This window comes from Gigantopelta aegis, chromosome 8 (assembly GCF_016097555.1).
Source record: "Gigantopelta aegis isolate Gae_Host chromosome 8, Gae_host_genome, whole genome shotgun sequence".
In the NCBI taxonomy this organism is placed as follows: Eukaryota; Metazoa; Mollusca; class Gastropoda; order Neomphalida; family Peltospiridae; genus Gigantopelta; species Gigantopelta aegis.
This window is the reverse complement of record NC_054706.1, coordinates 12573089-12600689: the sequence shown is the minus strand read 5'-3', so window position 1 is coordinate 12600689 and position 27601 is coordinate 12573089. Positions and strand designations below refer to the sequence as shown.

The window sequence follows — 27601 nt, the reverse complement described above, 5'->3', positions numbered from 1 at the left end:
AATGAAACAGCAGATATTATTGTTTGCATCACGGTCAACTGCAGTTTTCTAAGCTCAACATCTGAATCATCAGTCACTATTACTAAGGTTTGATACACAATAGATGCACCTTAACATGTGGTCTGTTGATGTTAACATTTTCTTGTCCTTTTTTGCCCAACAGTACGGATATTACCACAAACAATGATGAATGCAGGGCACATAAAAAAAAAAAAAATATATATTCTCACCTCGCTAAAAATGGAGATAAGAAAAGAAAAGAAAAGAAAATATTAATCTCAATAATTAGGAATTTATTTCCACTGATTTTTAAAGCTGGATCACCAGGTACAAAATACACTTACACGCACAGATTTTAACAATACAATAGCACTTTTATCCAAACTGTCGAATATCTCATACATTTAACCAATGTTCTGCATAATTGTGTGTGTGAGCATGCACATATTTTTGTATGTGCATGCATTCATTTTGTGTGTGTGTATAGATATGTGTGCATGTAACTTATTGCTTCCATGATTATTAATAAGTAAATGAATTAAATGACAAAACACAAGCAAAAAACAATTTGAGGAGAAAGGTACACATGGTTAAGTATTAAAAACCAAACACCAAAATCAAAAATTAATAATATGTACATTGTACCAACAAACATCTGATCATGTCAAAATAAATATTTAATGAAATGTCATGGATTAGTTAAATAAAGGGGGGAAGCTGTTTCCAGCATAAATTTTAGTTAATTCTCCAAATATCTACTCTTTTCAAATATTAGACAGCAATTATCAATAATTCCTCTTATTGTCTGAATAGCACACAGGTGCTAATTTACCAACAGTGTAGCATGGTCAAAAAAGGTAATCAAATTGGAATATTTTTCTAAAAATAAATAAATAATGTAAAAAAGGTAAATAAGTAATAATTCGTGAACCCACAGGGAGCCATACTATACTGACCCAATTTGCTTAGTCCTGGTTACAATCACCATTTCATTTTACATCAGACTAGTAGTATCCAACAATAATTGTGCTCAAAAATCTTATTTGTAACAAATACTAGAGCTTATGGATAATTAAAAACAATTAACATTAGTACACTAAAATGAAAACGTAATGAGAAAACTGATTTTATAAAAAGAAGCTTTTTTTATTGGTAGAAATGCATGTACTAATAGTTTATTTCAAGTAATTACAAGAGAAAAATAATTTCAATGCATGTAATGCATGATTTGTATTACTACTCATTTGAACAGTTGTACAACAACCACAAAAACTGACACTACATCAGGTAAGCAAAATCTCTTCCTCTCCAACATATATTCCCTCCCCCGTCCTTCCCTCTCTCCATCTCTCTCACACACTCACAAATAAGAAGCAGATGTACTGGCAACCCAAAATGAATTCAGATCTCACTATATCAATAGATAATTCACAGTATAAATAAGAAATTATATGGGACCAAATATACTGGAATTATTTTGACACTCCCCTCCTCCATCCCACCCCACCCCATTACCCCCCTCACCCCCAATGGGAGGATCACATGTACACACTCATGTCTCCTAAACCCCATTTCTGAGTATGAGCTTGCTATAAGGCAACTAACCCTTTCTAGCAGTACTGGTTGGTAAATAAGCAATTTTTTCTCTTATTTGTTATTGTAATGAAAAACTAAAAGCATGGAGGAAAGTATGGAACCAAGGAGAGATCGATTAAGTTTATGCAAGTTTTAAGAATTGGTTCTATTACAGTATACACTATTTTGTTTAATGTTGACCATTAGCAAGGTTCACCATGTTCATTGCTAAATTAGTTAATATATGCTAATTTTTGTGCAAAGTGTTTGGCTAATATTTTATTTTTTAATTAACCAATTCTGAATAATTTTCAAGTAAAACTATACGGATGTGAAAATTGGCTAAAACACAATGTGTTCCAGTGTGAACCCTGCACTGGTTCTCTATACATGATCACAGGTATCCCCAAACAATAACGTCAGATATGTTATAGTAACATTATATAATAAAGAGTGCTCTATATATGTAACTATAGTATTTGTATTAGGGGTTTCTGTTCGGAGGTACCTGTGTACATGATCTACAACAACATGACAAGAGATTATATAACAGCGCGACACACCTATAAAAACAAGTTTAACATGCTGACATTTATATTCAAATTTGTTTCTAAAAAACTGTCACAGTAGTAATAGTTTTAACCAAAGCATTTCAACCTTCAAAAATATATTATTAAACAATGCATCATTGTTTGTAACTGAAGTTGAAAATGTTTGACATATCAGTAAAACATACACACACACAAAAATGTGACATAACAATCAGACAACTCCATGGATTAAACAATAAAGGCAGTGATTCAGTTGCACTTAATACTTAATAGCATATATATGAAGCATGCCTCAGGCACGCATACAGGAGTGTCTGGACTGTGATAAGCTATGTTTTTAGGATGGGTCGAGTCATGCACCCTCAGAAAATACATTGAAAAAAGAAAGAGAAGAAAATTCACTTGGAGCAGGGGGCTGTTTCGAAGCTCCATCTCCTGCACAAATGCCTGATGCCTTCGTGAAAATGAGTTTTAGGAACTGGATACTTGCAAGGAAGATTTGTGGAAAGTGAGAGGGGGTCTATCAAAAAGTATACCTATTTAATTTGTTCTGAAAAGTAAATTACTCATCCAGCTATGTAATCATCATACCAAACTTGTATTTTAGTACATAACTGAATTATGGCTACAATTAAAGGTTAGCCATAAAAGGAAACAAAATAACTTTCTTCATTTTTAATGATACACTAGTGCATAATAATAATATTTACTGTGTGACACTGTGGCTCTTAACATCTTTCTATCAGACACAATATTAGGCATGCTTCTCCAGTTCCCAAAACAAACTTTTACTTCTATACAGGTAATAATATGGCTCTGGAATTGTGTACAACATATGTACCCCATGCATTTCCATTACCAAAACCCCCCGAAATAAAACCAACAAAAACACAACAAAAAATATATTAAATACAACAGTCATGTTGACAACAATGAAAACAAAACAAAACAAAATAAAATTTACAATTAAAAACTAAAACTCAACACAACCACTGTACAAACAATTCAACAACATAAACTTTTGTTCATCAGCTAGAATATGAAAACGAATGAATAAAGTGTGATTAATGACATCCTAGTTTAATGCACAGAAGAATTCAAAACACTGATATTAACAATGTCAAAAAAAAATGCAAAAAACAACAACAAAAAAAGAAACAAAAGAAGCAAAAAAGCATGTTCACAATGTAGCATACAGTATTAATCACTTTTATTACCTAATATACAGTTCACATATGTTGATTCATACTAAGTGATACATGTCAGCAGAAAGTGATATATTCCATGGTGCAATTTCCAACTATCACTCATCAGGTGTCGCCTTACTACAGGGCTAAAACCCACACTTGGTCTGAGAGAGGAAACCTGCTGTCATAACATTGGCTAGTCCTACCAAAACAAGCAGGATGTAGTTCAGTGTAAGAGCACTTACTGGACACGTCAACCCATTGTTTTTTCCAATCCCAACCAGTGCCCTTGACTGGTATACAAAAAGCCATGGTATGCACCGTCTTGTTTATAGGATGCACTATAAGTGCACACAAAGGATCCTGTGCTACTTTTTTGATATGAAGACTAGCTACATGATCATGTTGACAAGTCACCACCAAGAATAACTAGAATCTTGTGAAACAATAACGACTAGAGTTAAAGCTTTTGTTGAACACCACCACTAGAGCACACTGATTTATTAATCATCAGCGTTTAGTGGATGTCAAACATTTGGTCATTTTGATACTTTATTGTAGAGGAAACCCGCTTCATTCTTCCATTAGCAGCAAGGGTTTTATTATATGCACTTTCCAACAGACAGGACAACACATACCACAACCTTTGATATATCAGATTAGACAGGCAGAAAACCCAATCCAAGAATGAGTCCCCAAGGTGATTTGATACTACGATGAAAGCACCGCAGGTGAACGCTCTACCGACTGAGCTAAAGCCCACCCCTAATAATGACTAGATTCAAACAAGACACATGTATGATCAACATCCCATCAGATGTTAATTTAAAGCATGTACTGTGTACTAGATAAAAATACAGTGAAAAAATTACTACAAGTATCTCCACCTCTGTTATCTCATTACCCAGGATATCTCCATGTTGGGAAATTGTCCATTGGCATAATGTTCACCAACTACTGTTTATCGTATCCCGCTGTGATCTCAAGCTATCATTCTACACCAAGATTACAAAGTTTAACTGTAATTATCTTGAACATCTGTAAAACCAACTGATTATATGTTTACCGTATCATGTTTTGTATTAGACCTGAAAAGAATCCTCTATAAAATATAAATAATATGACTAGCACAGCAAGCTGGAAACTAAATAAATGGACATTGACAACACCAAAAAACCCACCCATAATAAAGTAACAGAGGGTTAAATAAAATATGTTACATTTAATGCATGGATAACAAATAATTATCAAAACCTTGCAAGCACAGAGGACATGTATAACATGTTACATTTAATGCATGGATAACAAATAATTCTCAAAACCTGGCAAGCACACTAAACATGTTATGTTCTTTACAGTGGAATCAGTATATATATATATATATATATATATATATATATATATATATATATATATATTATCAGTATATAACACAAGTGAAGACATACAAAGCTTTCAAAATCTAGCATATTTACAAAGCTCCTACATGGGCGTACATAGGATTTTGAAAAGGGGGGGTACCAAAATAGATTGCAGAGATATTGGGCATATATTTCTATGTTGAGTAAATATAATAATGTCAGATATATTAAATTATAAAAAAAGCGATTTCAGGGTGGGTTCGGTCATGTATGCCCATGTCCTATGAATGCAGTTACAAGTTTTGGCCTCTTATAGGATCCTGCCTAAATTCACTAAACTGTCACAACTTTGCAATCTTGCAGTGCTGTACAAAAATACTTATGAAGACAATGTGATGTTGTTTATGGGAGCCTAAGACAATGTTGGCAATGAGGGGCGAAAGACTAACTGCTGCAGATGTCTCAATACATTTACAAACTTGACACCGATCACAGGCACTTGACATTGTAGTAAATGAGTCATGATAGTCTATAGTCATAAGCATAGGAGACGGAGGGGGAGGGGGGCAACTACCCCTCTGGTCCTAGAGCAAATCCTCAAATTCGGTAAAAAACAATAGAGATGTCCAGGCAAAATGATGTCGCCAAATATTTCAATCATTTTAACTACACTATTAGTTGTAATCCATGTAAAAATGTGTAGTGATTTGTTTGCAACCCTACATAACTGTTTGGCAATAATGCTAATGTAAATAAATGTTGTTATCCAGAATTGGGCATTTTCATTTAATTCAGGCAAAAATCAGCCACACACCCCCCCCCCCCCTCCCCCCGTTACAAAAATAGGATCCCATGTGCCTATGCCTAAAGTCTTGTTATGTGACATATTTAGGTTGCCAAATATTGATTTCATTCATTTATCTTAATTAATAACATTATACATTGATACTTACATGTAGCTAATATTAACCAATAAAAAAAACAAGCTTACAAATACACATACAACAAGGTTGTTAATATGTACATGCATATCAGATTGTAAAATATCAAAATTTAGTCAGGAAGCATGTGCATGTGTCAGACCACCCACCCACGCTCAAGCAAATTTATATATTTTTACACCCCCCCCCGTCCCTTATTCGTGACCCCCTGCCCCTTGAAACTAGTCCTATATTACTACTAGGATTGTCACTAGTCTTTAGGCATCCGTGACCATTTTACTTCAATGTCAAGTGTGTCCATAGATAAACAACAAGAAAGATTCCTTGACACCAATTATTGTTTCAAATCCAGCCAATCAGCAGCATAACACTTTAAACACAATGTTCAAATCCAGCCAACAGCAACTTAACAATTTAAACACAATATTGTATAATCTTTATCACACTAATCTTCATCTATGTGGGATATCAAGAAATACTTACTGAAAAGAAATCACAGCTGAATGGCAGACAAACTTTGAGTGATTTACATAAGCTACATAAAAGCATAAAAGCACATAAGCACTTTTCAAATAATCCATATTCATTAAGGTAAAGTATTAAATAAATGTATGAAAATCAACAAAAAGTACTTTAAATGTGTTCACAAAAATCAGTTCAGTGATCAATATAACTATCGGAAAATAATTTGATGGTATTTTTTTTAGTTTTGGCACAACATATTAATTTAAACGGAATGTTTTCAAATGTCATCAATGATATGCCTTTGGAATATTTTTAATAATAACATTAAAACAAATGTTAATACATAAAACCTCCCAATCCAATTCGGCATATGTGCCTGCATAGTATCTCAACGATTATAAAACATTACTGTAAATATGTTTTATGATCAGCACAGTTCATAGTATTACTATTAATTGATGCTCTTGGTTTGAAAACCTAAAAGTGTATTTAGTAATCAATATGCCATTAACGTCAGGGAATAACTAAGTGCAGGTGATGGTAATACCCGTAACAAATAACACAATGAATAACACCACAAATGAATAAATGAATGAATGTTTAAATACACCCCAGCACAAAAATACACGTCGGCCTTTTCAAATGTTCAATTTCCCAAATACAGTAACAGCATTTTATACCTTATCTACATTTCATTTCAACTTAGTTTCATGCTTATATCCAATTAAGGTTCAAGCACGCTGTCCGGGGCACACACCTCAGCTATCTGGGCTGTCTGTCCAGGACAGTGGGTTAGTTGTTACTAGTAGTTGGTTAGTGGTTAGTGAGAGAGAGAAGAGGGTGTAGTGACCGTACACCTACCCACTGAGCCCTTAAGAACTCGCCCTGTAGTCCGATGGCTTAACCACTGTACCTCCGAGGCCGGTCCTATCTACAATATCTTGAGAGGTAACTACTAGTACTGGTTATGTTCAAGTCATGGTCTTAAGAAAAGAAAATGTTCAATAACCATGTGGACAAATGTATAAAACATGCAACTGTTTATAAACAATTTAGTTCATTCTCAAGACAACTGCAGGCCAGACCTGTGTGACCGGTTATATTTTCAATAAGAAGATACTGCTTGATAAACAACTATACACAAAAGTCTGAAAAGAAAGCATTCTTTCATTAACTAAATTATACAGCTTAATTTACATGATGCATAAAGTCCCTAATATTCGTGAAGCGCGATTGTGTTTGTGTGCCCATGTGTACCACAATTTTCTCTTAGAAGTGGTGGGTTTTTATCATTTACCTAAAAATGTGGCAACAGCACGACTCATGCTGGTTGATTGAAAAGCTGTTGCTTTAATCCCAGCCATCCCCAGTGTTAGAATATCATTTTACTGATTCAGTAATTGTTCAACAAGTGCTATTCAAAACTTCTTTTTGTCAATATGTGCAAGCTATACGGACATTTTTGTTCTTCTGTGGAACGCAAATCCCTTGCCTGGAGCTTATGAGGTGAGCAATATTTTCAAACGTGAACAAATTTACTTAATATTACATATTACTAGTATATATCAACCTTTCCAAAAGAATTACATTTAATTTAACAAAACAAAGTAATTTAAAATAGTAGATTAGTGCACTAGTCTCATTTCCACAAAGAGTGTACAAAGAAATGCAAAGAGTGAAGCCCTCGATCTTTAAACAAATAAATAAATAATACTTCTAAGTTCTTTGTACAAAAACATCAGGAAAAAAAAAAAAAATTGGCATATAAAATAATAAAAATGGATATGTATTAAACTACTAATTTAAGCAACTGGAATATATATATAATTACAAAGTAATATTGTAAATATCCTACAAAGAAAGAAAGAAATGTTTTATTTAACGACGCACTCAACACATTTTATTTACGGTTATATGGCGTCAGACATATGGTTAAGGACCATACAGATTTTGAGAGGAAACCTGCTGTCGCCACTACATGGGCTACTCTTCCGATTAGCAGCAAGGGATCTTTTATTTGCACTTCCCACAGGCAGGATAGCACAAACCATGGCCTTTGTTGAACCAGTTATGGATCACTGGTTTGTGCAAGTGGTTTACACCTACCCATTGAGCCTTGCGGAGCACTCACTCAGGGTTTGGAGTAGGTATCTGGATTAAAAATCCCATGCCTCGACTGGGATCCGAACCCAGTACCTACCAGCCTGTAGACCGATGGCCTACCACGATGCCACCAAGGCCGGTAGATATCCTACAATGTAGATTAAAACCCCAAAAGGTCCTAAAATGACTAGTTCTTGAAAATTTTAACATTAAAGGGAAAAAAACCTACATTAAATCAGTTTCTTTTTCGGTCATTGCTGGAAAAAAGGATTTATATATTTAGATTTTTTTTTAAAAGAAACTGACTAAAGTAAACTTTACTCTATACTGGATTGTGCACTCTTATATTACACACTATAAAAACAAAATTTCTACATGATGGTCTATATATATAAAAAAAGAAAAACAAAAAACAAACTAATGCCAACACAAAATAATAATAAATGTTAAGCAAATCTATAAATAATTCCTAATAGGTATATATATAATTATATACAAGGTATTTATTTCAGAGACAATTGTTTTCTAAATTGCACACAAAAATAGTATTTTTTTATTTCCAAAACACTTACTTTTTTATTACGTCAAACCAAACTGAAATGATTTACAAAAAACATTTTTGTAGGAGGATGGGATAGACTTAGACAAATTGTGTATACACTTTACCACTGGGTTATGTCTCGCCCTCAAAATGTAAAAAGTCTCCAATAGGATAAATGATTGAAGTCACAGTCTTTGTATACATGTTATGCACAGTCTCTACCCGTACATCTTCAAAATGGCTGCTGTTTTAAAGCTTAAAAGACAGATTTTGTCGGTTTACTCTTGGTTTATGGAAACCAGTATTTACATTGAAAAGCAGCATTTAAAAAATGTCATGTGAATTGTGCAAAATTATATTTTGGATCGATTAATTAGTATTTATTTAGACCTAAAAATATATATATGTGTTTCAGGTTTAATCCTAAAAAAAAAAATAGGGTAGGTACATGTAAGTAGGAACTGTTTTTCTGGTTTTTTGTTAAATCGAATCAAACTAAGAAACTGTAATCAGCTGAGGTGTTCCGAATCTAGTTTGCTGATTGCAAAAGATCAGGAATCATAATATTTTGTTTTTTTAAAAGGTTTGCTTCCAACAAATTCCGTGTTGCTACATAAAATTAGGGTAGGTCAGAAAACACACATTTCTTTTTAAGCCTTATTAAAGTCACAGACCCTAGTTTCAACCCGTAAAAATTAACACCAAGTTTGATTAATTTACAAACCTGTAACACATTTTGATAACGTTACAACCGAGTGAAACAAGAGTCTGTGACATTAAACCAGTGAAATACTCTTTAAAATAGACTAAAACTCGACTCCATAACCATTACTTCTCAGATGGACGTGCGTTTTTAAAAATATGAAAAATGCATTTTGAGGCATTAGAAACACCAGGATGACCAAAAACACTTGGGTTGTACAGAAATGGATAATATAAACAATAAAATAGAAGTAATGTTTGATTTCAGTGATCACAAATGGTTCTAATAGTAAAAAATAGGGTCGGTCTCTTTAAAATGCCCAGACAATTTTTCATCAGGTCAGGATGATACATGAAAAAAAAAAAAAGTATGGGCAAAAAATAACACAGAGGTTAAATAATTCATCTATACAGAAGTGTAACTTTACCTACGATAGTGTTATTTAAATATAAATGCAACATACATGTGACTGTTAACACACAAAAAAAAAAAATGCAACTGAAAACTTTACTGTATTACATCAAATGTTACAGGAGTTTGAGGGAATATAACAGGGAATATTTGGTTCAGTATTGTTTTGCAAATTAATTTTGCAAGTTTCAAAGACCGTTACAATATTTTAAAACTTATTAGCTACAACATTATTGCAACTGTCACAAATAAAATTTATGAAGAAAAAGTGTTAATTGACATATTAACAATATGTTAAGAAGTGTCAACGCTTGTTATAGTAGTGTTACAAGTAAAGCTTCAATATATTAATTATTGAAAATGTTATTCATGTACAGGGTACCATATGAATAACAATAAAATATGTGTCTTAAATACTGCAGGAAATAAATAAGCAATTATGTACAAGTGTCCAAAACCCCCAACCAAATCATGTGGATCCACTCCAATAACCTGCCTGACCTCAGTCATGTCCACCAAATTCAAAATATATCACTACATTACTTTTACATTTAGTACAAGAATTTAAAGTAAAGTTTGTTTTATTTAACGACGCCACTAGAACACATTGATTTTTTATCTTATCATCGGCTATTGGACTTCAAACATATGGCCATTCTGACACTGTTTTTTTAGAGGAAACCCAGTCGCCACATAGGCTACTCTTTTACAACAGGCAGCAAGGGATCTTTTATTTGCACTTCCCACAGGCAGGATAGCACAAACCATGGCCTTTGTTGAACCAGTTATGGATCACTGGTCGGTGCAAGTGGTTTACACCTACCCATTGAGCCTTGTGGAGCACTCACTCAGGGTTTGTAATTGGTATCTGGATTAAAAATCCCATGCCTCGACTGGGATCCGAAACCAGTACCTACCAGCCTGTAGACTGATGGTCTAACCATGACGCCACCGAGGCCACTGCCTACAAGTATTTAAATGCATTAAGCTACCCAACATTTCAAAATAAGCACCTAATACTGCAAAGTTAACAAACACAGTGTCAGAGTCAAATGGAAAAAAACCAAACAACGATTTGTACCTACTTCACATGTGTTAGGTTTCTCGCCAGTAAGTCAAATGAAAAACATGATCCAATTCCGATAACTGAAATCATGCTTAGTGTTTAGATTACGTATCAAGTGCTATTTGAAAGGAATATTTTTAAAACAACACTTCAGAATATTTTAAACTAAATGTATGGTTAAGCTAGGGGTCAAACAGGATAGAATATTGTTTAAGTAAATTTTCAATATAATATTTAGAGTATGTGTTTAAAAATTATTAAAAAGTGGCTAATTTAAACAATATTTTTTTAGAAAAAATACTAAATGTTACAGCCACTTTGTATAAAAATAAGCAATTTTGGCAATGGGTAGAGTGCCGATGGTTATTTGGTGACAAATTTACAAAGACTTACACGCGTGCAACTACATACATTTACAATGCTTAAACACCTACATTAAGAAAAACAGGATTCGTAAATTTGGTCCTTGGTGTCCAAAATATATGATTATTTTGAAACTTAAGCAGAGAGAGAATGAGAGAAAACACTGTCGCCACCATTTGGGCTACTCCTACCACAATGCAACATGGGGTATGCACTTTCCAATACAGGACAGTAAATACCATGGTTTTTGGTGGCTGGAACAGGAGTGGTCAAACCCCATGATCCAATGCAACTCAGACAAGCACATTTCCATCGAGGTAAATAACTTAGAAATCACTTTAAAGTAATAAATGACTGAAATGAATTTGAACAGGGAGCACACGCTGAATGTTAATGAACACAAATTACCTGAAATATTCCAAAAAATTGTTGTTGGATTGTTATCAAAGGGGACTTCAATCAACAGGTACACTGGTTGGGTGAAATGGAATGTAGTGTTTGACAACGATCATTGGAACACCACACAAATACATTTAATGCACTTCTATATGCAAAATATTATTGTCTTTGTTCATGTAACCAACAAAGGTTTCTGATTTTGATTTTATGAAACACAAGGACTATTTACAAAATATATCACATCAGAGGTTGGGGTAAGCATGTTAAGTAAAAACATTATTTTATATATGGTGGCCCTTTAATGTAAAGGTATATAATTGGAGAGAAAATGTCAAATTATTATATTTTATGATGGCTATTGAAAATATTTGCCAGCGTTAATTAGAGGCCCGGCATTTATTTTGTTGCAAAGCGTTACAGATCCAGCACTTATTGGAGGAAAAAAACAAGTGCAACATTAACACACTGTATCAAGTGTTAGAACTGGATAGCAGTTTCTCCCTCATTTTTACTTCAAAAATACTGTTTCTAACAGAAAACCTTTGTTAAAAAATATATACACCCTTTGATCAAGTCAAAATCCTGGATCCGTCCCTGAAACAAGTCAAGCAATTGTTATGTATTTTATTTCCCAAATATATTAAAAAGGAAAAACAAAAGGCAGTTATTATAAAATGCAAAACAACAAAACAGGTTTCCTGAATTTAGTCAGGTTAAAGCAAACCATTTCGTTTAAAGGAGTGGTTCAAACAAAAACAAAATCTTTGATAACACATGGTCTCATCCCTGAAATGTGACAATAGCTGCCCTCACTTCGTACTGGATCGTTAACTATTTGTTTTAATAAATTACTTTCAATATTCTCCTTAACTTTTACCACTCTTTAAGCGGCGTTCTCATTATGCGATTAGTCACACCGACTTGTCGTATGTGATCAAATCATACTGTGAGAACACCTAAATCAGAACGACTGTAGTCTTATACGTTCTGATTTTTGTAGACTGGACAAATTGCATGTGATCTTTAACTAATTTTTTTTAGCTTTTTCGTGATCTGTTGGCTCAAAATACTCGACAATGCATCTCGGCCATATCAGTGGCCACTCAAATTTGTTTGGAACGATGCCATCACATTTAGATTCAAAGAATGAAAACATGGGAAACCAGATTCTGGTTCGGGGAGCGTCAGTCTGCCGGAGGGACCTGTTGTTGGCCAGTGTGTGGTAGTACATGAAGAGACGCGAAGTCAGGTAGAAGGAAATAAACACATCGATCGAATAATGCTCATGCGCCGACAGAATGAAGAATATTCCAAAGAAGTTGAGAACCCACGACATCATGTGCAAGTAATACAATCTATTCCGTGGGGTATCTGAAACAAAAAAAAACACATTTAATATTTATTAGTAAATTAAGTTATTATTCTGTGGAATTTCGGAAACAGAAAAATGCTTAATTGCCTGAATAACACACCAAGAAATACTATAGAAGACAAAATTATTACCTTCTCAACCCATTTGGCCTGTAGAAGCAAAGAGATGTGCTACTCCATGGCACAATGTATATTTTAATTGAATACTAATCGAGCAGGGACCATTTTGTTGTACCAATATTGATTAGAAACCTTTTTTTCTAGTCATTGAAACCAGATTAGCAACTACGGTTTAATATTTTAAAATCGGGGAGTGATATCGAAAACCTGCGTAACGAATTACGATGCGATACTGAACAAAATGTTCCCTGTCAATCATTGTTTTGATGCATGATCAATCACCATATTTCACCGAATTCCCAACACAACAGGTTTGAATGTAAAATAGAATGTATAAATGATACTGATGTGCAGTGGCAAAACAGCAGATACGAGCAGAGCAGTAAATGAATGAAAGGTACAGAAAGTCAAACAGAAATTTCATTGAATGACACTTCCAGACGTTCAGAAAATGGGTCTACTGAGGGGATTCAAACTATTGACCCAAGCACCTCAGACAAGCATTCTACTGACCCTGAGATGTATTGTAATGTATAAAGTAGCTCAGCTGATATTAGTATCAATCATTGTTAAGTGGAGATACTCATTCATCCTGCACCTAGCCCATCTAGGCTCGACCTAAACAGCCATGCGCCAACTTGCCACAATGCCGGAGTCATATTACTAATGTAATGTAACTAATTGGTCATCATACTTGAACGATATTCCTGAAAATTGTTGAATGGGTGCCAAGACGCTTGTTAAAGTTTGCCTTGTTGCCATGCCTTATCGTCACAATGCTCTAAACAAAATCTCCAGCAGCCCAAGCCAAATACAGGGCATATTTTGTACAGTATCACTACGCAAATTCCAGAGATCACTATATTAAACAACAGCTGCTAATTAATTTTCAATTGACTAGAAATACTGCTAATCTAGATTTTGAAAACAAAACGTTCCCTGAAATGGCCTTGGCCTCTAGTTTGCCAAATTCGAGGCCTGTCCCACTCAATTTTAATTTGTTTGTTTGTATATTATGCTAATCAATATACAGTCAAACCTGTCTTAAGCGGTCACACAAGGGAGTAGATAAAAGTGGCTGCTTAAGACAGGTGGCTGCTGAGTACAGGCTGCGACATATAGTATTTAAAGCATTTGTTGCTGTTTCTTGTTTTAGGGTCTGTACTGCTAATTAAGCTAATCAACTATGTGCTACACAGTTTACTATAAACCAACTTTTGATATGTCGCCTCCTGCAAAAACTAACTGGAATGTACTAGTAGTATTAAATTAAACCATTCTCAACAAGTTTGTTTTTTCTTTCTATTCAATTATTCAATTTCTACTCGATGCCGAGTATTGTCATAGTAAGTGAACCTACAAATGTCAAGCGTAGCCTGCCCAGAGGCAATTAGATGCACTCAATAGTCATACTTTCTGATACACAGTAGAGATGTCGGGACTGAATGGGTACTCTATAGTATTCCTGAAGATGTGAAGATCGGTTATTTGCTGCACCTCATCACTGTTGTTAAATATCTCTTTTATATAATAATAAACATTTACTGTGGCCGCTTAATACAGGCAGTTTAGCGATTTGGGATCCAATTTGGGTGGCCGGTGGCCGCGTTAGACAGGTGACCACTTATTACAGGTGCAGACCAGTCCTTTTATTAAAACAATAAAAATTAAAAACATGGAAGTGGCTTCCATGTAGTCGTTAAACTGGTATTTCTCTTTGTTGAACAAATCGGGAAATACTGGTCTAATAGACAATTTTGTAGACATACCAGTCAAAATCCAATCGCAGACTATTTTAATTATTTGGAGAGTAATTTTTCACTCGCCTTAATATATTAAGGTGTGCGATTTTCCGCTCGCCTGTAATTTTCAAAAACCAAGTACTACAGGTGCATTTACGTTAGAAATTGTTTGGGAGGGGAAAAAGGTGGCCGTTTAAGGCAGGTGACCACTGAATACAGGTGGCCACTAGAACAGGTTTGACTGTACTATATACTTTGTAGTAGACAACCTACACTCAGTGATGAAGAAGTTAAATATTGTAATAATAGCAGTGTGTCCACTGAACATGTAGTCGCCACAGCTGGACACGCCTTGCAGAGACATCCCAAACTTCTTCCAGATCTCAAACGTTCTCGTCAGTCTGGTCCACATGTCACCGTACCTCTGTGTACACACAAAACACGTGATTAGTCAGTGATCTCAACAAGCACGTCTTGTCAATATAATTCAGAAACTGAATGATTGGATGTTTAATAGCATTCCAGCATGAAATAATTAATAAACAATAAATCCAAATGGTAAAAACAGCATGGTTAAGTAGCGTGTCTGCTTGTGCATATGCGGACACGAATGTCAGGATTTCTGCTAGAAATAAATTTTTGGGTATGGCGCTATGGAATGGAATATTAACAATTGTGTGTGCTGAGTGCAACCGCAGTCGACAGGGGGTACAGGGGGACTCCGCCAGAGAAAAAATGGGTTAGATTTAGGATCAGGTTAAAACAATCATAATTGTGTCAAAAGATTAACCTAAAAAAAAACATATTTGGATATGGCACCATACACTCTGGCAGAAACCCCACAATGTAATATAAGACGGTGTCAAATTGTCTTGTGCGGAATGTGGTTCTATGTATGGCTGCAGATATATTTTTCATGTAGCGGTAAATACAGAAACACACGTGGATACAAAACCATAATGGCAACCACATAAATGGACATACAAAACATGTCCACATCCACGTCACATTCACACAAGTGAAAATATAGGTTAACTAGGAAATATATTTATCAAACAAATACCAAATTTAATTCTGAAAAACTGAAAATTTACATTTTTCACAAGCAGAACTGGCAATTTTGAAATGAAAAAATAAATCAACACCCCACTATTTGAAAAAGAATCCAACTTTCGAGGGTTGTGAAAGAATCCATCTTTCGGGGGTTGTGAAAGAATCTGTGTTTCCGGAAAAGTTGCTTACATGTACCTGACCACTACATTGCAGGTGTACCCCAGGCACGGAAAGGGAGGTAATCAGCATTGTGACACATCGCAGCAGGAAAATGGTACCAGTCAGAGAAAACATTCGTCGCATTAGGATGAACCTGAAATTTACACATTATATATACTATTTGGTTTTTGTAATTCTAATCATAAATGAAAATAAAATTCAACTGTCTAAGGCTCACACTGCCAAATCAGCTAATTGATCATTTCCATACAACATGGCAACAAAATTTAGTCTGGCTAATAGATTTTAGCCACTTTTGAATAATTTTTAAAGAAAATACATATTATTATTTGAAAACTGGCTAAAACAATATTTGTGTCTTTTCTCATTTTAATTTTTATGCGGAGGCTGCTAAGTTTTCCAATTTTAAAGTCAAGTGCATCAACTGAATTTTCAGAGATATATACTTGTAAATCTTTATTTTAAATGTTTTTAATTAGAACTACAAATGTACACATAACATGATTTTCATTTAAATATCAAATATCTATCCTCATTGCTGCGAACATTTTGGTGATTAGTTGAAACATTGAGTAGCAACCACTATTAAGCTTTTTAAAATTGTGTACCAATTTCTGATATTTTCTTGGTGAACAAAATATTTCCTGCATTGTCTTCTAAAACAATTACACTCCATAAAATGTGGTGGACAGTCAGTGTACACTGGCAGTGCTCACTTGTGCTACTAAATCTTCTAAAGACTTTTTAGAAGATTTATTAGCAAAAGTTAAGAATAGAAAGAAAGAAATGTTTTATTTAACGACGCACTCAACACATTTTAATTACGGTTATATGGCGTCAGACATATGGTTAAGGACCACACAGATATTGAGAGGAAACCCGCTGTCGCTACTTCATGGGCCGTGACAAGAAATAGCCCAAAGGGGCCCACTGACGGGGATCGATCCCAGACCGACCGCGCATCGAGCGAGCGCTGTACCACTGAGCTACGTCCCGCCGCAAAGTTAATAATAGCTACCGTAATAATTTTGAAGGTAAACTTACATACTAGTGCATGCATACAGACCTGTGTTTATGGAATAAAAGTATTATGATCCACACTGTACAGAGAAATGTGCCCACCAGCTCGCAAGCCTCGAACGCCCAAGGCACGTAGGGCATATTGTCCAGGAACAGATCGGGTAGCGGTGGGTACTTTTGCATATCTGGAACTCTGTCATGAACTATAACCATAACAAAAGCAGTCAACAAAAACACGGCAAACACGTATATAAAACTGAGAGCCGTCTTCCAGATCTCTGGATCAAGATTCTTGGCATAAGACGACCCATAACTATAACTGATCTCCTCGTCAATATCATCAGATTCAGCACTGTCAACACTAAGAGAACGACGTGCCAGGTACCTGGACCGCGGGGAAAGATAAACCACCCTGGGGCGATGAAACACAGAGCCGTTACTTGTAGTCAAAGGATTCATGTGTTCCGGATTCTCGCCTTTCATTGCATTTATCTTAATAATCAACCGCTTGACGTCGCCAAGAATTCTAATGTTGAGAGGCGGTTGCTTGAGATCTTCTTCCACCAGTGACAGCAAAGCGAGTCCATCTATCTTGTGTTCCACACAGAACAGCTGTCGGTACTGGGTGAAACCGTTCTCCTGTAGCCAGTTACCAACCTCATCGCAGCTCCAATCCTCTGCCTTCGACATTATCACCTAGCAGATGGGGAAAAAAAGAGAGAAAGTTTCTTTTGTTTAACGACACAACTACAGCACATTGATTAATTAATCATCAGCTATTGGATGTCAAACATTTGGCAAATCTAACATGTAGTGATCAGAGGAAACCCGCTACATTTTTCCTAACGCAGCAAGGGATCTTTTATATGCACCTTCCCAGACAGGACAGCAAATATCATGACCTTTGATATAGCAGTCACAGTGCCTAGTAGATGAAGTAGAAACAGTACATGTTACAGCATTTGATATACAAGTCATGAGACATGTAGTTGGGATGAGAAAAACTCAATTAGAGAATGGATTCTTTGAAGGGATTCTCGGATTCTTTGAAGGGATTCTCGGATTCTTTGAAGGGATTCTCGGATCCTTCGACCCAACAACCTTAGGCTAACGTTCTACTGATTGAGCTATACTCCACCAAATTATCCACTTAGCAGGGTTTCTACCAGAGGGTAAAATGGGTACGGCGCCATACCCAAATTGTTTCGCCGATATTATTTTAAAAAGTTAACTTTTTAACAAAATTAATTACTCTTATCATTACTGTATGATTTTCTTAAACTTAACCCATTTTCTTTCTGGGGGAGGCCCCCCATACCCTCTGTTAACTGTGGTTTCATTCAATTCCATAGCGCTATACCCAAAAATTTCTTTCTGGCAGAAACACTGCTTATAGAGGTACTTTACAACATGTATATATACTGCTGCAGGGGTGTGCACAGGAAATTTTGCAGGGGGGGGGGGGAGGGGTTGGGCTGTCTGGCGAAGCCCGTGGTGGGGGGTCAAAATTTTGAAAAATTAATTGACCCCATCTAGGGCTATTCTGAGGTGTTTTCTGCTGGCTAGCCAAGCTGCTTTCTGACCACATTTTTTTGGAAAGAAATTACATTAAAATCGGGATATGAATTTTTTTTACGCCTTGAGCGAGGGGTGTGAGTATGTGTGTGTGTGTGTTTCGACCCCCAACCCCCCCCCCCGCCTGCGCTGTATGTGTTTGTAAGAAAATTGGCCTTTAAAAAACCCTACAAATAAATAAAAATTTCAACAAACATTTAATGACACCCCAGCACATACTCATATATATATATATGTACGTATATACCGACATAATAATACCGTTACAAAGTCATAACTGATTAGGGATGGGCTAATTCATTTATTTTCAATTAGATTTTCGATATTTGGTCCACAGTTCGATTTATTCTTAATACTTTTCACAAGTATGCCAGCTATCGCACATGTATGGAATTTAATCAACTATTTTAACCCTATGAACCCGAGAAGCTGTTTTTCCAGCTTGGCGTCATTTGACATATATCCTAGAAGCCACTTTTCCAGCTTCCATGTGGTCTTTTTTGTAAATAAACTGTTTGGTAAAAAATAATTCTGAACTGTTGCCAATCAGAATTTGTTTTACAGCATAGGTATTAGCGGAAGTTGTCTGCCTGTGTGAATGTAAATTTGCAGAGGTTTTTTTCAATTTTAGCGCTAAATTTAATAATGTCTGACAATGAAGGTTAGCTTGATAATGACACATACGGCAATGAAAGTGACTTTGAAACTGAAAGTAATGATGTAATTGATGATGTGAATGTCAGCTGCGTTAACAATTATGAAAATGACACTGAATCTGAAGACGTAAATAAATATTCTGGCACAGGTGATTTTGGTAGTGTGCATGTTCGTGGGCATGGCACCCTTGGTTTGGCTCCATACACCATAAATATAACATATCTTACCATAATTTTACTTGAAATCCATCTTTCGTAAATGCTACAATTTTTTTATTTACAAGTTTTCTTCGAATATAGTCAAGTGCATCACTATTTTCAAACAAAAGGTTTTCAAGTTACTGTAAGGAGATGCAAAGTGACATCACTGGAATACTGACATCATTTAAATTAAATTTTAGCTATATATCAGGCCTCACGAGAGTTAAACATCATGAAGCAAATGCACTTCCCTCTCAAACTTTTGATAGGGCGAAGTTTATAACAGGAGGGAGACTTGAATTTTTAATCTAAAAAATATTAAATACGCAAAACGAAGTTATAACTTATATTAACCCACTACAGTCAAACCTGTCTTAAGTGGCTACAGTGCTGCTACACACAGGAGTATTCAAAAGCGACCATTTTATTTCTATATTTCTAGTCTACAATTATTTATTTTTTTACCAGATCTGTAATTTAATGCTCATTGATGAATGTGTGCTCCAGAGTTATTTTATTTAAATCATGATGCCTTCTTTGGAAATAATTAAATGCAACTGACCAACAAGTTCGCCTATAATATTTACATAAATAGTCTCGCCCGATATTTTACGAATTTGTATGCTCCCGAATAACGCTATAAAAGGCGAAGTGTAATTGGTCGATATTAAAATTGTTATTTATAGATGAAATGTCACCTGGACATGGGAGTCCATGCAATGCTCTTAGATCTACTGGCAGACCCAGTAGAGCTAATTTTAATCAGATTGGCTAAAAGTAAAAATGTTAATAAGATTAAAGATAATAAATTCTTTTATTCTTAATGCTAATTAGAAAAATGGAATTAAAGCTAGTAAAAGATGTATCCAACTAGGACATTACAAAGTTTTAACTCAAATGACAGCGGTCATTCTGAGGTCACGTGTCCCGTTTTGATTCTTTCTCGGACAGGGAACCAAGCAACTTCAATGACTTGTTAATTTCATACGTCTGGGGGTGATTTAAATCAGTCTGGAGTTTAAATTATTGTCATTTGGCTTTCTATTAACGTTTGCAATTGTCTTACCTTACAATTTAACAATCTCCGGTGTTGTGGAGTTTAAAAATTAAAAGTATGTTTACCTTTTTTAACTACAACATATTACAAACGTGTTATTTATTTACTCAACCTCATGACTTATAGACTAATATCCTGAAATGTTACGTTTTCCTTGGACGCATCCGAAGAATCAATTCGGAGTATTTCGGCTGATATCGTAAGATCTCGGCCTATTTTACAATTTCGAAATGTTCCGAATAGAAATCGAATCATACCTCGGACATACTGGTAACATAAAATGCGAGTGCGAGTGCGAATAATTTTTACATGCTCATATACCACTAGAGTTTTGTGCATGTCCGTCCCGGGGCCTGTCTCTAGATAGCCAGGGGCTTGTCCCGGACAGAAAAAAATTGGTATAAAATCCGCCCGGTCCCCTCCATTATTATTTTCAGTTAGGGTTGAGGGTTAGGGTTGGGGTTGGGGTTATGGCTGGGGTTAGGACTAGGGTTGGGGTTAGGGTTGGAGTTAGGGTTAGGGTTAGGGGAAGGGGGGACCGGGCGGATATTTTTCCAAAAAATTAAGCGGACAATTTTGAAAATAACATTCAAAAATTAAATAGTGGGCCTTTAAAATTTTGATGCGCCATCTGTAATTAATATAATTAATAAAGAAAATTCTACTCATTAAATTTGGTCGCTAGATTAGATCGGAGGTTACGAGATGGTATCACAATAAAACAAAGTAAAGTCTAGAAAAGAGTATAGTAGGTGCCGACCCCGCTTCCTATTTCTTCTTACGAGTGGGGCGGGGTCAGTCTTCCAGTGCTGCTAGGACAGGCTCGGACATGTAGAGACTAAACACGAACAACCGTGGCTTTCTGCAGAATAGCCGTCTTACGGGTCACGAAAAAAACAAGTCAATATATACAGACGGAGAAAAGACGTGGAGGCAAGGAATCTCGCTAAAAAAAGAATCCAACCTGGTGGTGCAGATTGTCGAAACGAGAAGCGTTCCAGTGTTCAATCAGTTCCAATGGCCGCATACATCCCAGTAAAAAACTTCACTTCGCTGACAAAAACAACGACGTGAAGGATTCCCAAGTCGAGCCGCGAAAGCACGTGCAGTGTGCACAAGCGAAACAAACACGTCTTACCGCGTCGAGCTCCAGACTGGCAATGGCATAAAATGCTAGGCATTCTGGTATATATACTTATTAAATAGTAGTAATATCGCGTTTCTGGTATAGATACAAGTTTATTAAATAGTAGTAATATCGCGTTTCTGGTATAGATACAAGTTTATTAAATAGTAGTAATATCGCGTTTCTGGTATATATACAAGTTTATTAAATAGTAATATCGCGTTTCTGGTATAGATACAAGTTTATTAAATAGTAGTAATATCGCGTTTCGCAATGATCTTTCTTTTTTTCTTTTTTTCTTTTTTCTTTCTTCTTTTTTTTAGATCAGGTCTTGTCGACTACCGTACCTACATCGGGCTAAATATTGCGTACAAAGATGAATTCCATAAATACAACCTACTTGGAGGCCGCGATATTTTTATTTTAATCTCAACAACAAAAACGTTATTCGTGATCTCTGCAAAATGCAGTCGATTGGGCATATTTTAGCAAAACAGTGGCTGATACCACGATTCTCTATCTAGTGCCTCGTCTATAACACAACATGTTGTAGCAGGTCTTCCGATGAGATATGTTACTGAACAATGCATCCTTCTTGAACCGCCACCAAGAGGACTGCCACTACCAGAGTCGCATAATGAGGGATGGCTGTCTACATGGTGGTCATATTTTGGGGTAAAATTCCGGTGTAAGGCCACGACACCCCATCTAAACGTAGCACGTGTTACATACATATATCTAGTATATAATAATAGAATAATAATCGCATCAATGTGGAATTAACCTTATAGGTAGTACTAAACCAAATAACTTCCGGCTGGGTCAAAGTTGGAGGTTCACCGAACTTTTGATAGAGAAGTGAACACCACAAGTCCTGTGATTGGTTAGAAATATGAGTGTGTTGGTTGTAAAAAATAATAGTTTCATCTGGGTTTTAAAAATATGCAATTTTATTTCATCTAGTACCAGTGTGTAAAGTAGCCTTGTGTTTGAAACATGTATGGGATACCTGTAAAAAAAGTACTCGAATTTTGTGTGGAACTAGGGTAGTCATAGACGCTACCCGTTATCTCAGAAACGAGCAGCTTGACCCCCAATTTTTTTCTGATTCACTTTAAGTGTGAGGGGTGGTAGTATTTATATCCGTGGCGCTTATGTCGTAGGTAGGAGTTTTAGCCAGATATGTTACTATTGTCATCTATGGGATTTGATTTGGTAGTATACACCCTTTAACGATACCCCTGCACAAAACATACATCGGCTATTGGGTATCGACAAATAAGTTTAATTTTTAGACTACTGGATGAAATTTTTGTAAAGTGATGGAACGGATGTTTCGCACGCTAGCCCAAACGAAAAGCACCAGCTATTCGATGCCAACAGATTAAGATAGTGGCAGTCATCCTACAAACAGAAAGCAAGAGAATGAATAGAATAGAATAAATATTTAACGACACCCCAGCACGAAAAATACATCGGCTATTGGGTGTCAAACTGTGGTAAATACAAAAAGAAGAGAACGAATGGATGAATGAATGTTTAACTATACCCAATTATACAAAAAATTATAGACTATTGGGTGTCAAACAATAGTAAATATATAAATGTCTTTTAGATCTGCGTTCAAACTTTTATATCGAAATTACTTCTCTTTTTTTTAATATTATTAAATAGTCCGATCCTCTTTTCTTTCTCTCATTTAATTTTGGACTGTCCTTCTATAATGCTCAAAATTATATAAATATTCGGCCGAGCAGTTAATTCTGGCTTGTAACTTTTTAACTTTTTTTATTTATTCTATTAACTTTTTTACTAATTGCTATTTTCAAAATTCTGCCCATTTCCAACTGTACCCCCCCCCCCCCCCCCCTCCATCCCGAGTCAGGCCACCGATCTTATCGCAGGTCAGACTCGGGATGGGCGTGTTCAAAACCTTAGAGGTATATGGGCACATTAAACCAGTTATCATCATCAATGGTAAATATATAAATGAACATTCAACTGATGATCAACATTAAAGTAGAAATTCTAAAATTAAATTAAACAGTGTAAAGTGTTGTGCAAAAAAGTATCACAGTTAAGTATAATAGAATTTCGATTAAAAACAATATTTTGTAAAAACTTCAGGGTGGCATCGAAACAATTCTATCACATTTCGTCCATCAAATATATCTTTCGTCATTGGTCCAATATGGTTACACTCCATCAAAATGTGGTGAACCGCCAGTGTACACAAACAGTGTTAACATTGGGGTGAAGAGTCCTTCTTTAATATAAATGAATTTGTCGGGTATGTATGGTCGAAGCGAGCACGACACACGACCATTCCATTCTTCATGCACGATCTATACGAGGACTGCCACTCTCCCAGGACTGACTTGACAGCGTGAAGCTTGTTCGCAATTGCACCATTCCAATAACCTTGCTAAGTTGAAAACATATATTGGGTAATTTATCATGTTTAAGATCAGTGCAAGGCACACCAACCCTGGCATGCGACAAATCCAAAGCAGATTTGGCAGCTGTACCGTGTCTGCCAGTATGATTGGGCATCCACAGAACATATATTTTTATTATCAACAGATAAAAATATGAGAGAGAGAGAGAGAGAGAGAGAGAGAGAGAGAGAGAGAGAGAGAGAGAGAGAGAGAGAGAGAGAGAGAGAGAGAGAGAGAGAGAGAGAGAGAGAGAGAGAGAGAGAGAGAGAGAGAGAAAGAGAGGGAGGGGGGAGAGAGGGGGAGAGAGAGAGAGAGAGGGGAAATATATATTATGCAACACTAAAAGCATAATATGTAGCTTAATCATTGTGGATTATGGATGATTACATCGTCACGTGAGAGCTAAAAGGTCGTAAGTGGCAGACACGACCTAAAACGTCTTTTTTGCATATTCGGAATCGCCATCCCCGATTACATATTGTCACAAAAAATCGTAGCTGTACCCCTAATTGCATCGCTTATACAGAAGGATTTAAATGATCGTAAGTGAATCACAGATACCAATTTGCACGAAAATAGATGTAACTGGCACATACGACTTTCCTCCGATTTCCTTGCTGTCCATTATGGGAACACGACTGGTCGTATGTGATAGATTATGTCTGACATAGGTCGTATGTGCCAAATACGACACATATGTATTCTTTGTTATCGGTCTGTCATAGAAATTATAAATGCGAAGTACAATAGCGCATTAATTATGTCAATATTTTTATGTGCTTGAATCCTAAAAATAATATGACTTTTGGTACTGCATGCAAGGAACCATTTGGCAACATACAAGAATGGTGTCTGTATATATAAAAAGGAATTGCAGTAACATTAATGTTTGTATGGTTTGCTATTTCATGTGCACCATAATTATAATAAACAACATGTTTTGGTGAATTTTCTTGAAAAACAAATATCTATTTTGAAATGTTTTTAATAGAAGCAAAGTTTCCAACATGTAATTTGTATCTGTAGATACAATTTTAATTCAAAATAATGTTGTATGTGACATATACGACCAAAGTGCAAGCATAATCACACTGATTTTGGATGTACATGTATTTAATTATATGTTACGGTGATCAAGTTCCGCCTTTCAGCTGCCTTTGAAGATCTTCAGGATCGCCCTAATGTATGCAGTATGGATTAACAATATTACACATACAAACGTTATTGTAAGTTATCCAGGACAAAGTCCAGTAACAAAAGACAGTCTAATCAGACGTCAGGTTAAAAGGCGAATAAAGTTAATGTGGCCTCAACATAAACGATAGCAAGATCTATGAACTTTGATTAACGTTACAGTTAACAAATATTTGCAACAGAATATCCCTGTCATATCGGAGGCCGGACTCGGGATAGGCGTGTTCGAAACCCTAGTGGTATATGGACTATGGACACGTTAAACCAGTTACTAAGCTGAGCTAAGCAACAGAATGTTGAACGTGAACATGACACAACACACACACGAAAACATTAGCACAACATAGCACGCACAACAGAAGCTGAACATGACATAGCACACACAACAGGACCTGGACATGATATATAGCATACACAACAGAACTTGGCACATCAATGACAACAAGACCTGAACATAGCATAGCAAAAAGCTGAACATGAGAAAATAATCACCATAGAAAATTAACGTGACATAGCACTTGCGACAGTTTATTTGTTTGTTTTGTTTAACAACACCACTAGAGCACATTAATTAATCATCGGCTATTGGATGTCAAACATTTGGTAATAAGACTCACAGTCATCAGAGGAAACCCGCTACATTTTTTCTAATGCAGCAAGGTATCTTTTATATGCACTTTCCCACAGACAGGACGGCACATACCACGGCCTGTCACTTGCGACAGAACCTGAACATGATATAGCACTCACAACAGAACCTGAACATAATAGAGAACTCACAACAAAACCTGAACATGACGTGGCACACCGAACAGAACCTGAACGTGACATAGTACACACAACACACAACAGAACCTGGAAAGATCACTGGACACACAACAGAACCTGGAGAGATCACTGAACACACAATATAACCTGGAGAGATCACTGGACACACAACATAATCTGGAGAGATCACTGAACACACATTATAACCCGGAGAGATCACTGGACACACAACAGAACCCGGAGAGATCACTAAATATACACCAAAACCGGGAATGTGCATTGAACACACACACACGCACATCAGAAGCTGTAAGGTTTATTGTTCACTCAATATAACCTGAGAGAATCCTGCATACTCAACAGGTGGACATGGTATAGTGTTCACTACTTCTGGATTTGATATTCAGTACACACCCTCATTGGAAATGTAAACCCTATATCCTTTGAATGTTTTCCTAAACCAATAAGCTGCTAAACATAGTTTCTTGATTAAAGGATACCAGTTTCAGTTTGCTTAACTATTCTGGTTTGTTTGTTGCACTAGCTGATAAACCAGGTATTCTTGAAACTAGTGAAGTACACCCTGAGGCAGCAGAACCAGGAACTATCTGCAAAAGGACTTCCATGGCGTAGAGAACACGGAAAGAACACTGCACACAACATGACATCAGCTTTTCTGATGACTCATCAGGAACGAATACTTGCCTAGAAAAAGAGGTTTTGTATGGACAAGTCGTCTGATTCTGATGCACCATCATCAAACAACGAACATGGAGCACTACCACCACAGTGTTTCTGCCAGATAGAAAATTTTGGGTATGGCTCTATAGAATTGAATGCAACCACAGCCAACAGAGATATGAGGGGGGGGGGGGGGGGGGGTTCTCCCTCAGAAAGAAAATGGGTTAAGTTTAGGGTTATGATTAAGAAAATCATACAGTAATGATAAGAGTAATTAATTTTGTCAAAAGGTTAACTTAAAAAACCCCAATTCTGCAAATATATTTGGGTATGGTACCATACCCATTTTACCCTCTGGCAGAAACCCTGCGTGACCTGATAAGGTCACACAAATTCAGGGGTGGGTCAAAGAAAACAAGGATTTCACGAGTCAGAGTAGTTTTTTCACATTATTATTTTGTTCAGTTGGTGATTTTATTTATCGTATTATTATTAACAAGAGTAAAATAACTTTTTTCATGTAGTATTTTGTTTAAGCGGTGATTTTATTAATACGTACTTTTACTTGTATTCCTTTTTGAATGTTTGCTTCTAAATATTTTCTATTTACAAGCTTTCTCCTTTTTAAAAATAAATATGTGATTTGCAAAATTGAAATGTATTAGAAGTGATGGTTCTTTCAGAATAAATATTTAAATTTACTTGATATACTGTTGGTCGTAAATGACGCATTTAATTTAATCATGAGTACCT

General features: G+C 35.9%; 1 protein-coding gene across 2 annotated transcripts; it reads right to left on the bottom strand.

Moving 5' to 3' along the window:
* Positions 1–12276: 12276 nt before the first annotated feature.
* LOC121379132 (sphingomyelin synthase-related protein 1-like) lies at positions 12277–20745 on the bottom strand. Of its 2 annotated transcripts, none has more exons than XM_041507617.1 (5): positions 20651–20745; positions 17199–17848; positions 16142–16265; positions 15173–15323; positions 12277–13037 (listed from the first exon to the last, which is right to left on the bottom strand). In XM_041507617.1, exons 2-5 carry the CDS (start codon positions 17840–17842, stop codon positions 12694–12696), a joined length of 1263 nt encoding a protein of 420 aa, XP_041363551.1. In that variant the 5' UTR covers positions 17843–17848; positions 20651–20745; the 3' UTR covers positions 12277–12693. The 2 variants fall into 2 exon arrangements, with proteins under 2 accessions (XP_041363551.1, XP_041363552.1); XM_041507618.1 differs by having other exon boundaries at positions 16148–16265.
* Between the last annotated feature and the right edge of the window lie 6856 nt (positions 20746–27601).